Genomic DNA, 14,881 nt, shown 5'->3' with positions numbered 1-14,881 from the left:
TGATTTCCTAGTCTCTGGGCTTCCTGGTAAGTGGGCCTTTAATGGAGATTCTCCCCTAAAATAAGGTTAGAATTGGGGATTTATCTGTCTTATTCTAGCTTTTTTCTGTTTTCTCAGACTTTCAGAGAAAGAGGAAAGATTTGCAAAAGAGAACAATCTTGAGGGATAGTCTGGGATAAACCCAGCTGAAGAAAACTGGGCTGTTTTAACTCGGGTGGGTTACATCAAGTCAGAACAAATTAGGGTGAGTGCCTTGGGCTCTGCTGCAGTCAGTGGAAGCTGAAGTGTTTGTTTCTAGGAGGCAGTTGTAGGGTGGCAGAGAGACTGACTCAACAGCCACCAGAGGGTGCTGAAATGACCTAGAATTTATAGATTGTCAATCTACTCATAAAAAACTCTCTCCAGCATGCCAACGCCAGAGGTGGGATGACTCTAAGATACATTTCTTCCCCTCCCCAAGCCACAACTGCCTTGGACATTTCATTTTTATCTAATTTATTTATTATAAGGTTTTTAATGAACAAGAATACCGTATCACTTCTCTGATTTCTACACCCTTTCAGGAGTAGTTTGGCTTTAAAAACAAACCAAAACAAAACCCTTGGGTGAATGGGCCATATGTCTTCTGTAATAGCAAATAGGGTATAAAAAAACTAAGAAAGTCTATACTACTGCATTAGTGAAATAAGTCAGACATAGAACAAATACTACATGATACCATTTATATGATGAATCTGAAATAGTCAAATATATAAAAGCAAAGAGTTGGAATGGCGGTTGCCAGGGGCTAGGGAAGAGGGAAGAGAAGTATTAGTCAAAGGATACCAAGTTTCAATTGTGCAAGTCCTAGAGTTCTAAGGTACAGTGCAGTACCTACAGTTAACAATACTGAGCCCAAAGCCAAATCAGCTGCCGCCTAAACTCGTTTGTGCCGGAAGCCCGGACGGAGCCCGGCCGGAGCCCGGCGTCGCAGGTGACACATTCCAGGTTTAGGGTCTCAAATATGCGCTTCCAACCGGCACCTCGCTAGCTCCGGCGGACCGACGCGAGGTGGGGCGGGGCCACGACCTCTGGCTCCTCCCTGGGGCGGGGCGGGGCCGGGCGGGGCGGCGGGGGCGGGAGGAGGAGCAGCCGCGCGCGGAGTGCGTTTCGCTGGCACTTCTCCCACCCGGGATGGACCGAGCCACGCCGGCGGCTCGCGCGGAGTAGGACCAGCCCTCGCCGAGCCCAGCGGCGCCGGGCCGGGCTGCGGACACAGGACGCCGCCTCGCCCATTCCCCGCACACGGCCCGGGACCGGCAGTCGCGGCGGGGAGATGTCCGGCGGCCGGAGGAGGGGCGGCGCCCCCTGGCATAGCTTCTCCCGGTTCTTCGCTTCCCGAACCCCTTCCCGGGACAAGGAAGAGGAAGAGGAGGAGAGGTCGGGGACGAGCCACCCGCCTGCTCCGGGCCGGGGCGCTGCCAGGTGGGAGCCTCGGGGACGCTTAGGGGGGCCCTGCGCGGACTCGCCGGATCGGGCTCCCAGCCTGCCCGCCCGCTGCCAGCCCTCTCGTGCCCGGCTGCACGGGGCCCGCCACTTTCGAGTTCTCCTTTCTCCATTGCTGAAGTTTCCTCCTTCTCGCCAGTTCCCGGGCCGCACCTCTCCCTTGTCCTGGGTTTGTTCAACGTGGGTGAAGGTGGTGGCTCTCGGCCGGGTGCTTCCCCCCCGCCCCTGGCCCCGGCCGGCGCAGCCCGCGCTCTTCCCACCTCCCCTCCCCGTCCGGGGTTCGATTCCCGCACCACGCTCGCGTCTGCTCGCCACGTCCTGGGCCGAGCGAGTCCCCGGCGTCCCGCAGGCAGCAATGGGAAACAGTTGGGAGCCGGCCGCCCGGCCCCGGAGACAGCGCGGTCCGGGCGCCGCTGGAGTGAGCGCCGGGAGGTGAGGCTGCGGAGCGCCGCCGCAGCTGTGGTTTTGCCGGCTTGCTTACATTTTCTCAAAAACGATTTTAAAAAATTGTGACACTGAGTTCCCAAGACTTCATCAAAATATAGAAACCTCGCTCGTTTTATTTACCATTGCCCGAGCGTTTAAATGATGCCGCCCTTCTTTCTTTCTTCTTTCCCATCTGTCTTCGGAAACTTTTCCCTCCCCAGATTCCAGAAACCAGCACTCGAACTGCCTCGGTTTCGGTAATGGAAACGTGTCCCTTCTCTGTAATCCTTTCTCCTTCCTCCACCTGCTGTAAAATCGATGTTTTTATGTTTATTTGTTTTTGTTGGGGGGTGTTGTTTGGTGTGTTTGTTTTGACGTGTCTCACTGAAAAAAGAAAGGAAAAATAGACCCTTTCCCGAGTCTTTCATCTTCCTCAAGGAGGAAGAGGGGTTAAAGTAAATTTACAACTCCTTTTAAACTGTTGGTGAGAAGAGAGGCTTGAACTCCCTCCTCCCCCAAATTGCACTAGAAAAGTGTGTAACCCATGTGATTAGAAGGACAGGCTTCCGAAAGCTATGTTTACTTCAAATTTTAAAGACTTCCTAGAAGGCTTCAAAGAAAACTGGATAGGAAACAGAGCTGTAACTGTGACTGGGCTGGTTCCATTAGTATGCGTTTTGTGATTTTCCAGTCGGTTGTGTGTGCCTCAGTTTCCCTGCTTGTGGAACATTTACATTGTGACCATCTTTTAATAAAACCCCACATCTTTCCAAGAAAGTTCCTACCAAATTGGTAGACTTCTCCTGAGAACTTTCAGCTGTTATTACCCTGACTGTCAATAGAGAATTTAAAATTCAAAGTTGCACAGTAGTTAAAAATAGTTTGAAGTCTGACAGGGCTCAACCAGAATGTCAGATCTGCGGTTGTGGGCAGACAGCCTGTGGTGCCTGCTCTCACTGTAACAACACTAACAATCTTGGGTGATATGGAAGTAGTGTTTAAAAGAAATCTCAAGTAGATTCAGCAAACTGGGAAACTTGAGTCCTGTTAGAAAGAAATAGGTAGGCCAATTTCAGGTTCATATCAGAATTGTCCTGAAACCCTGCCGGCCTTTCTGCCCTGTTTTGGCTTTTAGGCACTTCTCAAACCTAATCTCTTCTCTGGAACTAACCACTCTACCAACCAGTCTGTTGTCTGCTTACCCCTTCTCATTGTCTCCAGGTAGGCACAGACTGTGAATTTTTGACAATGCATATTTTAATTGTGCTTATATGAACACTAATTTTGTCCTCATCCTTTTTAGACTTTGCCAGATGTTTTGGGGATAGCAGATAGTCCTTTGTGTGGGTGTTTTACCTTTTAAATGAGCTTAAATCTTTCTTTTCAAGGATATAAACACAAACAAAGCCCTTATTGAAAGTTTAATGAAACGAATGGAAATGCTTAGTGGTACCAAATGTCCTAGTAACATAACACCCTGGTGTTAACAAGATTGGAAACAGAATTGCAATTTGTCACTATGATCTTATTTCAAAATGAAAGGTTATTTTGGCCATTTCTCTTAGAGACAGTAAAAACTTTGTCTTAATGGGAGCCAGGTTTACCTTCTTGTACTGGTGATTTTATTTTATTTTTTTATTTTTTATCCTCACCTGAGGACATTTTCCCATATTTTGTTCAGATAGACTGGGAGGGAGGGAGGGAGAGAGAGAGAGAAAAAGAAAGAAACATCGACATGAAAGGGACACATCGAGTGGCTGCCACCCGCACAACCCAACCAGGGCCGGGGACAAACTGCAACCAAGCTACATGCCCTTAGCAGGAACCGACCCGGGTCTCTCTGGACTGCAGGCCAACGCTCTAACCGCTGAGCAAAACCCGCCAGGGCTGTACTGGTGATTTTAGATGCAGAGGGGTCATGCAGCAGACATGAAGTGCTTGATAGGTTAGGGATGTAAAGCTTCCATAGTGTGCTCTAAGTTATTTGTGCTTCATGTGCTGTGAACACATCATTTGAGTATTGAGTTTGCTGCTGTTCGAGTCTCATTAACATTCAGCTATTAAAGAAGCCTGTTAGGCCTGGCCAGTGTGGCTCACCGGTTGAGCGTCAACCCATGCACCAAAAGGCCCCTAGTCAGGGCACATGCCCAGGTTGTGGGCCCGATCCCCAATGGGGGACATGCAGGAGGTGGCCAATTGACGTTCTCTCTCATCCATGTTTCTGTCTCTCTCCTTCTCCCTCCCTCCCTCTCTAAAAATCAAAGAAATTATTTTAAAGAAGCCTATTAGCATGGACACTGCTGTATGTGTGAATTCAGGTATGGGCACTCCAAATGCTTGTCTGCACTCTTGAGTGGTTGGCCAATTCCAGAAAGTGCTTATATTCATTTACTTTAGCTTATACAGTGTTGGCAAAAGTAGGTTTACAGTTGTTCATATGGAAAATAATACAATAATTAATAAATAGGAATACAATAATTAATGTTCTGTTTTGCAAACTCACAAATGTAAACCTACTTTTGCCCACCCCAGTATGGAACCAAAAACTGCAATTGACGTTTTTGTTTTTTTTTTTACACTTGGGAAACTTAGAAGTTTGAGTTCTGTGGCTCCCACTTTGAGAATCGCTGCTATAATGTTTAGCCCAGTTTATGGCACATAACAGACTCATCGGAAGTGATAGGGGAGAACATGGAGGGCTTTGTGGTGGAGATGGTTTTAATGGGGCTTTTAGGGCATTAGTACTGTTTCTACAGGTAGAGAATTTAGCCAGGAAGATAGAGATAAATTAGGAACAGGTGTTCTAGTCTGAGCAAGGGCCTACAGGTGGTTATGATCTTTTAGGGACTATATACATGAGTGGGACAGAGTGAAAGAGGCGGTAAGAAAGTTAGATTGAAGCTGGATTATAAAGGTCTCTACCAGAGTGTTTGGCTCTCGAGTTAATGTTTAGAGAATTTTTGCAAAAACCTGTTAAGCAAATACTGCTACCATGTGAAATATAGAGGCTACCTTTCTTCTAACTTCCCCCGCTTTGAGAAACTGATTGCTCTACTCTCTTTGCCATACCACACGTGACGGACCTGTATATCATGAGCTCTGTACAATGTCTGTAACTGGGGAGGGGGTTGGAAGGTGAGAACAGCATTTTTTCAAGGGCTGACTGTACTTCTAGACTGGTGCTTTTACTTACAGCATCTCACTTAAACCTCACCTTCAGCCTGGAAGGTTGGAAGGCTTACCACTATTCTGACAGTTAAGGAAACTGCGGGAGGCAGAGTTCTGAGTGATGGACACTGTTGGTGTGTGGGGTGGAATAATTCTTCGTTTAACTGGACTCTTCTGTCCTTGGCAAGACATTTGGCATCTATGACCCTGCCACTAATTGCCAGTAGCATCCTCCAGTCATTGTAATAATCCAACACACCACCTAGGTAGGTGGGAGGGAGAGTGATTTACCCCAGATTATGAGAGGAATAGGTTCAGGGGTAAGATTGGAACTTAGGTTTCTCTGACTGACTCCAAAACTCTGATTCTTTTTCTTACATCATCCCACCCACCACCCTTCTGAGCTCCTTCAAAACACATTAATATCTAAGTCAATTGGACCTTTCTTTACTTTGCTCAAGGATGCGTGACAGTGTAACCCCACTTCAGATATATTCTTTGAGGCTGCTCCTTTTTGAGTGTCCCAATATAGTGTTATTGATGAAGATAAAATGCATCACTAGCCTCAAAGATGGGTGGTGTCTTATTTATCCTGGTGTCTCCTTTACCTAGGTCAGGTGAAGAGTGAATCTCTGTTCATGGAGCATTAAAGCACTTACTAGTGGTTTTCAGCTAGGGGTCGTATGCACCCCATCCTTGAACATTTAGAAATGGGGAGGATCTTGTCCTGGCCAGTGTGGCTCAGTGGTTAGAGCGTGGGCCTGCACACCGAAGAGTCATGGGTTCAATTCCCAGTCAAGGGCACGTACCTGGGTTGCAGGCTGATGTTCACTGGCCCTGGTCCGGGTGAGTGCGGGAGGCAACCAATCAGTGTGTCTGACACATCTATGTTTCTCTTTCTCTCCCTCCCCTCACTCTTTTCCCCCTTCCCCACTCTCTCCCCCCCCATCCCACTTTCTCTAAAAATCAATGGGAAAAAATATCCTTGGGTGAGGATTAATAACAACAAAAACAGGGAGGGTCTTAAATGTCTCCATACAGTTTGCCTCTCAATTTAAAGTTCAGAGAATGTTTGCTTGTCACCATAGCTGAGGGTGTTAAATGGGTGAAGCCAGGATGCTAATGGCTTGTTGTGTAGGAGGTAGTTTCATAAAAACTGTCATTAGTGCCCTGATGCATGAGATCTGTTGGCCTTCAAGTGCAAGTACCAACCATCTTCAGTTATATGAGGAAAGGGAACTCTGTACTCTGGATTTTCATGGTGACTCTATTTTCATCGATTTGAAAGCATCATAGCAGATAATGAGTAACTAGTTTAGTTGATTACGATATACCGGTGTGGTGTTGGAGGACCACACCAGCAGTTCATACCTGCAGTAATTAAAGGTGACTAGAAGATTCTAGATGTCCTCAGGGTGTGTTTCTCTGAGAATCTTGAGCTCCCAGGTTAATGGAAAGCACAGAACCTACTCTTGGCAGCGGAGTAGAAATATAGACTGTTTTAAAGGGTTGAAACTAGAGTGGTTTGTTTTTTTCCCCGAGTGAAATATCTTTTTTGGGGGTTTAACAGGGTGTATGCCAGATGGCTAATTTGAGGATTCTGTTTCTTGCTGAGGGCATTCCTTGAAAACTCACTCAGTTGTTTGCTAAATGTGTTGGAGTTGCTCATGTACCTCAAATTGGCCTGCAATAAAGTTACGTAATCAGAACTTTTAACTGTATTGAAACAATGATAACATTTTTGGATATTTTTATTTAAAAAAGTAATAGCAAACTTTGTAAAATAAGAGGAAAATAATATTACCTCAGGATAAACTAATTCCTAACTAGAGTTCTGATGAATTACACTGAAGCCCAGATATACCAGAAATGCTAATACAACTGTGGTAGCAAGAGAACACAAGTTGATATAAATTCAAATACAGGAAAATAATCTGGGCTGTCTCCTGAGAAAGAGGATCAGCATTACATAAAAGTTAAAGAAATCACATTTATTTTGAGTCTTTTCAGTCCATTAACTTGAGTGGTTGCTGTGTGTCAAGTATGGTGCTAAGCAGTGGGGACACGTAGGTGAATGAATGACCAAAACTGTTCTCGAAGAGGTCATAGTTCATGGAAGAGATAAACATGGGCACGTCTTTTCTCAAGATGAGCTCATTATGAGCCAAAGATGTTTTTGGTGTATGTGATGTGTTTGGTTCAGAACACTTACTGTTCTGTGACTGTCAAATATTGTACGAGAACTTGAATTAGGCTTTCAGAGAATCTTCACATTATTAACTTCTCTCTGAGTGTGATGTCATTTGCATTCTTTGCCAAGCCAGTCCTGGGGCGATGTGACAGTCGCTGTGCCAGCAGGTGAGTGTCCCCCCTGCTTCTCCTGGACACTGCAGGCTCAGCAAGTCGAGTGGATGGAGGCAGGAAAGCACATCCTTTTGGAATCAGCATTCTGAGTGAGTGGAGATCCAAAATAGTTTGATCTTGACAGCGAAGCAGATTGAAATTTTGCAACCAGAAATAACTCATTCTTAATTTATTTAATTGGCAGCAGTGAATGGCCAGGTAATAGCACAATTCTAGCCACACTCTCCCTCAGTGTTTAACCCCCGGGAGTATCTAATTGGAAGTATTCCAAGCAGTGCAACAACTGTTTGCTTAGTCAGGTGGTTTTTGGCCTGACTTGATTAGTGATGACAAAAGCTAAGCCACCCGTTATTGAAGCCCTGATCAGACCCAAGCCCAGTGTTTAGGGCTTTAAATACAGGGGTGGGCAAAAGTAGGTTTACAGTTATGAGTATATGAAACACAAAGCTTATTTTTTCTTTTGCATATATTTTGTATATTTCTTTCTTTCCTTTTTTATCAATTTATTTTTGTTACAGATGTTTCTCCTTTTTTCCCCATTGACACCTTCCTCCCCATCTCCCCCACCCCGTCCCTGGCTTTGTTGTCCATGTCCATCGGTTATGCATACATACATATAAGTTCTGTGGTTTATCTCTTTCCTCCCCCCTCCACCCTCTCTTCTGAGGGTTGTCAATCTGTACCCTACTTCCATGTCTCTGGGTCTACCCTGTTCCTGAGACTGTTATGTTCATTATATTCCACACATAAGTGAGATCATGTAATATTTGTCTTTCTCTGCTTGGCTTGTTTTACTTAGGATAATACTCTCCATGTCCCTCCGTGTAGTCTCAAAGGATAAGAGATCTTTCTTTCTTACAGCTGCATAGTACTCCATTGTGTATATGTACCACAGCTTTTTTATCCATTTGTCTACTGATGGATATTTGGGCTGTTTCCAGATCTTAGCTATTGATATAGTGCTGCTACGAACATGGAGGTACATATATTATTTCTGATTGGTGTTTCAGGCTTCTTAGGGTATATTCCTAGAAGTGGGATCACTGGGTCAAATGGAAGTTCAATTTTTAATTTTTTGAGGTAACACCATATTGTTTTCCATAGTGGCTGCACCAGTCTACATTCCCACCAGCAGTGTACTAGAGTCCCCTTTTCTCCACACCCTTGCCAACACTTGTTTGACAAAGTTTATTCTTGTATCATTTATTTATTTTCCATATGAACAACTGTAAACCTACTTTTGCCCACCCTTGTATGTTCACTTAATCCTCAGAGCAACTTTACGAGAGAAGTATCTTTACTCCATTCTACAGACATATAATTTGAGTCTTGGAGAAGTCCAATAGCTAATCAGAAGTCTCGCAGAGTCAGGAGTCGAATTCTCCTTCCTGAATTCAAAGCCTCCAGCAGTATGTGACAGCTTCCTCTGCTTAACTTGGGAAGACCCATAAAAAAAGTCTGGCCTTAGAAAATGGTTGCGAATGGATATAAAAGACAATGGTGTGCAGCTGGACGTCTGCCCAGATGGCCTGGTCAGTGTTCAGTACAATAAAGAATTTATAGTCCTGGCAATTGAGAGAAAGGAAAATAAAATGTATGTTTTTATACAATTTATAATTTCATATTTAAACACAGAAAGTGTCAATCTTCTTCAACAGATAAAAATTAAAACTATAGCAAGATACCAGTTTCACCTACTTTGATGAATTTGATGTGGGGACTCTCATACATTACTGACCCAAGTGTAAACAGGTACACCACTTTGGAGGGAAATTTGACAAATTCTGTCAATACTATACATGTATGTATTCTGACTCAGCAGTTCCTCCATTGGAATTCCATCAGGCTTGTACAGTTTACAAACAGGCCCAAAGTTGCCAGGCAAGTTTAGTCATTGCAGTGTTGTTTTAATAAGCAAAAGATAAAAAATAAAGTCAAGTCCCATCAGTAGTGGTCTAACTGATAATTCATGGTATATTCATGTAATGGAATATTATTACACAGCTGTCAAAAAGTATGAGAAATCTTTTTTATGTACTGGTAAGGAAATAGCTCCAAGATACATTAAGTTAAAAAAAAAAAAGATGCAAACCATTGTGTATGGTATGCTCCTATTTGTATATTAAAAAGGGGAGTGCATGAAATAACGTTTGTTACTAGTGTGTTAACTATTTAGAGGGGAGGGAAGACTGGGTGAAGAAATGAGGAAGAGAAAGGAGACTTCATTTTATACCTTTTTATACTTAAAATGGTATGTGATTTACCTATTTGAGGGAAAAAATGGTTTAAGACCTAATGACTATTTGTGCCTAATATTAAAAAAGGAAGAAACAAAAACAAAAGAATTTATGATCCTGAGTTGGCAAAAATTCTCCAAAGAAAGAATGAACTCCATTAATTTGTTCAAGTGAGAAAGATTACAATTAAGGCTATAAATACATGGAAGTAATATTTATAGTGCAGAATGATTTGATATTTTGATACTTTCTGTAAGTATGAGTGAGGTGTATATATTATTAGTCTATACTGTGAAACTGGAGTCAACAGAGCCTCAAAAGTATCAACTCAGCTCATTTTTGTGAGATCACCTTTCATCTACTTTGAGTAGGTCATTAACCACCTCAGACTCGTGAGTTATAAAGCAAGGGAGGTGGCCCTCATCTCTGTTTCTTCCAGCTTTAGCATACCAGCTAAAACTCTGTAGGGTACAAAATAAATGACTTTCAGATCAGGGAGATTTGTTCTACTGGAAAAGTCATGTATGAAAGTGTATTATTGGTTAATTCCTCTACGTGAGCTTGTCATTTTGATCATTTGATTGAAAAACCTCACCAGTGTTTACCAAGAATTCATTTAGCACCACTTGTACCAGGCACTGTGCTAGTTCCTGGGAATCCAGCAGTGAACACCATGCAGTGTGGTCTTGGGCTCAGAGCACTCATGCAGATTTGTGGGGAAGGCAGGCATTGCGCAGCTCTTTCTTCATCTCTTAAAATAAGTACCCAGGTGATCCGCAGGGGCTATGGAGCACTGAACAGGGGTCGGCCCATTCTTGAGACACTCTTCTCGGAGGAAACTGTTTTAATCTCATTTAAGCTGTTTCTTGTATTTCTGTATGTGTGTCTATATGCCTTACTATTCTTCCTTGACTTATAAACTTTTGACAATTTATATTGACTTCTGATTATGGTGGATGAGGACCTAGCTATGTTACACCTCCTCCCACTTCACTTTACTCTTCCAGCCAAAATAATTGTTGTAATTTTGGTGTAAGTCAAGAGCCAGTCTTTAGATTTATGTAAAATACTGTTTTGATTTCATTATTACAGCATGCTTTTAAGGAGAGTGTCTTTATATGTTCTCTGTGACCAGTACAAATGGCAGTGCCAGAAATGACATGAAAATAGTATTTGGGCGCTCTCGCAAATACTAGTTTCATGGAATTTCTGCCAAATGTAAGTTAGACATTTCTGCTTTACTCTTTGTATTAAAATTTATACAAAACATGGATAGTGCCTTAGTGGGAGATCATCATTTTTTATGACTACCATGCTTCTTAAGACACGTGATGGAATATTTAAAATTTTACGTTTTGATAAGTGGGCTGTCAGTCTTTTATTGTCTTGACTGGCAGAGCACCAGGGAGCAGACCCCGCCTGGGGGTGGCACCGTGCTCTGTCGGTCAGAACCGGAATGAGGCTGTCAGGCTTTCGACTTTTGATTATAGATATGCAGATACGGATTTTACTTGCCAATGTTATGTATATCATGATACAAAGAAATTATGATGTGTTTCTACTGTATTTTTTTTGTCTAGTCTAAATTTATTGCTTGTACTTTCCCATAAACTTGTTTTTATTTGCTTTTAAAAATCAACTGCACTACTTTGTATTTTTTTTCTTTTTAATAGTAATATATGCTTTTGTAAAACAGATATGAAAGTATAAGAAAATCAAAAAAGAAATAAAGCACAACTCATAACCCTACCCACTCAGTACTGTTCTTCTAGAGCATTTCCTGTGTGTGTATCTACACGTATACATATTTTTACAGATAAAGGTCTCTTCAGTATTTGGAAATTTGAATTTTTTCACTTATCAATGGTGCCGTAACACTTTCTACAATAGTACATATATTTATACAAATTATAAAAATAATATTAATTTAATCCTTTAAAAAAATCTTAGCCATACCATTGCTTTTAAAATCTATAAGTGTGTGTCTGATTACATAGGGTTTGTGTTCTAATGAAGAGGGCAAAAATTAAGTTATGTAAACTAATATATAATGTGCTTTGAAATAGATTGCAGCAGGGTGAGGGGCGGGACGTGGTGGAAGCAGTGTGTCTGGAGTAAGGTGTAGGCAGCATGGTCACAGAAGATCTCTCTGTTGCACAACATCTGAGCAAAGATCTGGATGATGTTTGCGAGTGGGGCCTGAACAAATAGGATAGAGCTTTCCAGGCAGAGGAAGCAGCTGGTTCCAAGGTCCTGGGGCAGGATCATGTTGGCACCGATGCCATAGGGGGCAGAGATAACAGGATGGAAGGGAGAGTAGGTGTTGATGACATGGGGAAGGGAGCCGGGGACCAGGTGAGGTAGGCTATGGTAAGGCCTCAAAATAGTATTTACTTTTTGAAAGGATCACTTGGGCATGGGCGTGTGTATGTATGTATGAATTCTCACATAGATTGTTGTTTTATCAGTATCTGGAAGAATTTACAGAGGAGAAAGGATTTGAACTGGAGGTTGGAGGCGAAGTCAGCCTTGGTGAGGCTCTGGGAGCTCCGGGAAGGCACAGTCGCTCCTGTCCTTGCATCTGTACTGTCCTTTCTCAGGACGATGTGTTGAATGGGATATGAATGAGTGGCCTATTTTAGAAGGCAGCTGGAATACTGTTTGAGTTCACATCACAGCAAGAGATTCAGGGTATTGGTTCTTGTGAGATGAGTCACTGATGTTCAGAATCTAAAGGGTATGAGGTCGAGGACTTGGGGAGAATAGCAGTTACTAAGGCCATGTACAGGTAGACAGCTCAGGTACACGTCACACTGAAATTCTCACTCTAAAGCCTGTGATTGAACTGTAATTGTGGGTCTTTTGGGGGGGCATATAAGATGGAGGACAAGAAGTAAATTTGCTTCAAGGAAGACACCCACGTTATAGGAGAGCGGCTGACATTATGGGGAAAGGGCTGTCAGAAGAGTCTAAGATTGCAAGGCAGCAGAGCTTCATAATCATGTCTGTTACCTCTCCTCCCTTCTCCCAGTTTTTCTCTAAAGAGTTCTGAAATCCTAGTGCCAGATGTTTGAGCTAAAATACATGCTGTTTGATTGCAGCTTTTAGTTACCTTTTAATTTGAAGCCCCGAAATAGTGCCATAACCACCTGTTTTATATTCTGTTAATGGTCATTAAAAAATATGTAAGTGCTACTCAACCACTGGCTGTCACCATTTATGAGTGGACAGTTTCCCAGATGGTTGTTTGTAAATCATCAGTGTGGAACTCTGTCTTTATGCCATAGAAGCAGGGTTGGAGATGCTGGATGGGGCTCAGGCCAGTATGGAAAAGTTAGTTTGATCCATGATGTATCAGTAGTTTGTCACTAGGCAAGGAGAATGCTAGGCCATCATGTGAAGCTATGTTTCTAAGAAAAAATCCCCAGAGTAGTGTAGATGGTCCTCATGGCATGAGCAGACTCTTCAGGAGGGTGTGGGGATAGAGTCCATATGGTATTTAAAGACCTAATGGAAGGCTGAGAGGGTAGAGTCTAAGGGGATAGAGGATAGGCCCTGAGTTGCCTCGGTAACTTTAAAACAAGGACCAGTTGTTTCTGCCTCTTGGTTATAATGCCCTGGTCTTAATATTGATTCTGAGTTGGTTTCTTGGTCAGTCTCTTCCTTTACCACAAAAACCTCAAGGTTAGTCTACCTATTTCATTTTCCACTTGCCCTGTATTGAAGGATCATGTGGGATTTCTGATCTAGCAGAGAGCTGGTCTTACCCTTTCAATTTTCATATTTGAAAAATCAGATCCAGAAAGATGTCTGTTCCTAAGGGGCTGTCCTAAGGGACTGTCCCTAAAACAGACACATGTCTATTTTGAGTTTTTGCAAAGAATTTTGATTACTGATGACAGTGGGGAAGGGAGTGGGTAGGTAAAAGACTCCTTTTTGTTCCATATTATTTTCTTATTTAGTCCTTCAAAGTCAAGTCACACCTAGAGGACTGAAGTATGAATTGATCCCATTTCAAGGGAAAGGCGTTGTGTCCAGGGGGCTTGGAGGTGAGGAACAACATGCCAGGAAGGGAAGACTAACGAGGTGCCATAGAGAGCAAGGCTGGTTGGTGGACCCGCCTCTGGAACCAGCAGTTTTATGTCAATGTGGAAAGAGAACATGTTCTCTCTCCCTGTCTTCAGCAATATTGCTAGTGTCTCTACTGCAGAGCACACCTGTGCAGTGGAGGTGACTGTGGCGTGGGAAGGTAATCTCAGGCAGCTGAGTGGGATGGAGAGGAAGGAGGGGAGGGAGATCCTCGGCTCTCTGCAAGTAGGGTGGACAGTCCCTGTGGACAGTGACATGGGGGCACTGTTTAGATACCGGGGCATCCCAGTCGGGAACTGCCTCCCATTAAGTGATCTTGTGTTTAGGGATGCTCAGAATTACTACGAGGGGTGTGGTCAGCATCAGAGATCCCCTTCTTTCTGGAAGTGGCAAGGAATCCCAGACTCCCGCACCTGTGGAGAAGTGGGCAAACCTCCGGAAGGCACTTACAGAAGCTGTGCACAGTCCTTTAACATTTCCAGATTTTTCTGATGCTGCCACAGTAATGATGTGTGGGTGAAAAGGCAGAGTAAGAGGCTGGCCCCAGCTGCTGTTCGGGGAGAGGGAAGAGGGAAGAGCTGTCCTCTCCTTGGCTGTGCCCCCTCCCCTGTGTCTGAGTGCAGTGTGGAACTGTTCTGTGTGTCTATCTGTTGGCCATACAGGAAGCTGTATTCTTACCACACAAAGGACTGACTGGGAGAGGCCGGCGGCATGTCTGTGCCTCCGTCTGCAGTGCGTGCTACCAGACCAGACGGGATGCTTTCCTTGGCCCCACACTGCTCGGAGCTCAGCGTGCTCCTGGGGGCTCTGCCTGGCATTGGGTTGGGAGATAGGTCATGTTTCACAGGAGTGAGTTTCTAAATAACTAATATCTACCCTTTAAGTATCAACACTTAACACATTCAGCTATTAAGTGGAGAGCCTTCTGACCAGATCCTTTGTTTCCCTATTCAACTCTCAGTTGTTGGTTTTAGCTGAGTATGGAAAGCTTTTGGACTATTCTTTATCAAAAATGTGGTAGGTGGACCACCGGTACCAGAGCAACCTGGGGACGGGGGAGTCAGTTGTTGAAAATGTGAATTCCTGGACCCCACGCCAATTGGCATCCTTCA

At 43.7% G+C, this 14,881-nt stretch overlaps 1 protein-coding gene across 1 annotated transcript in view; it reads left to right on the top strand.

Moving 5' to 3' along the window:
- Positions 1-1,315: 1,315 nt before the first annotated feature.
- Positions 1,316-14,881, top strand: part of CRYBG3 (crystallin beta-gamma domain containing 3) — a 127,000-nt gene continuing 113,434 nt past the window's right edge. Inside the window, exon 1 of the mRNA XM_036242825.1 lies at positions 1,316-1,464. Within this exon, the coding sequence (XP_036098718.1) occupies positions 1,316-1,464 (149 nt within the window). The remainder of the gene's footprint in view (positions 1,465-14,881) is intronic.

The sequence above is a fragment of the Molossus molossus genome, unplaced genomic scaffold (genome assembly GCF_014108415.1).
Source record: "Molossus molossus isolate mMolMol1 unplaced genomic scaffold, mMolMol1.p scaffold_m16_p_5, whole genome shotgun sequence".
Classification (NCBI taxonomy): domain Eukaryota; kingdom Metazoa; phylum Chordata; class Mammalia; order Chiroptera; family Molossidae; genus Molossus; species Molossus molossus.
Note: the sequence above shows the minus strand (reverse complement) of the source record. Positions and strands in the feature narration are given on the sequence as shown.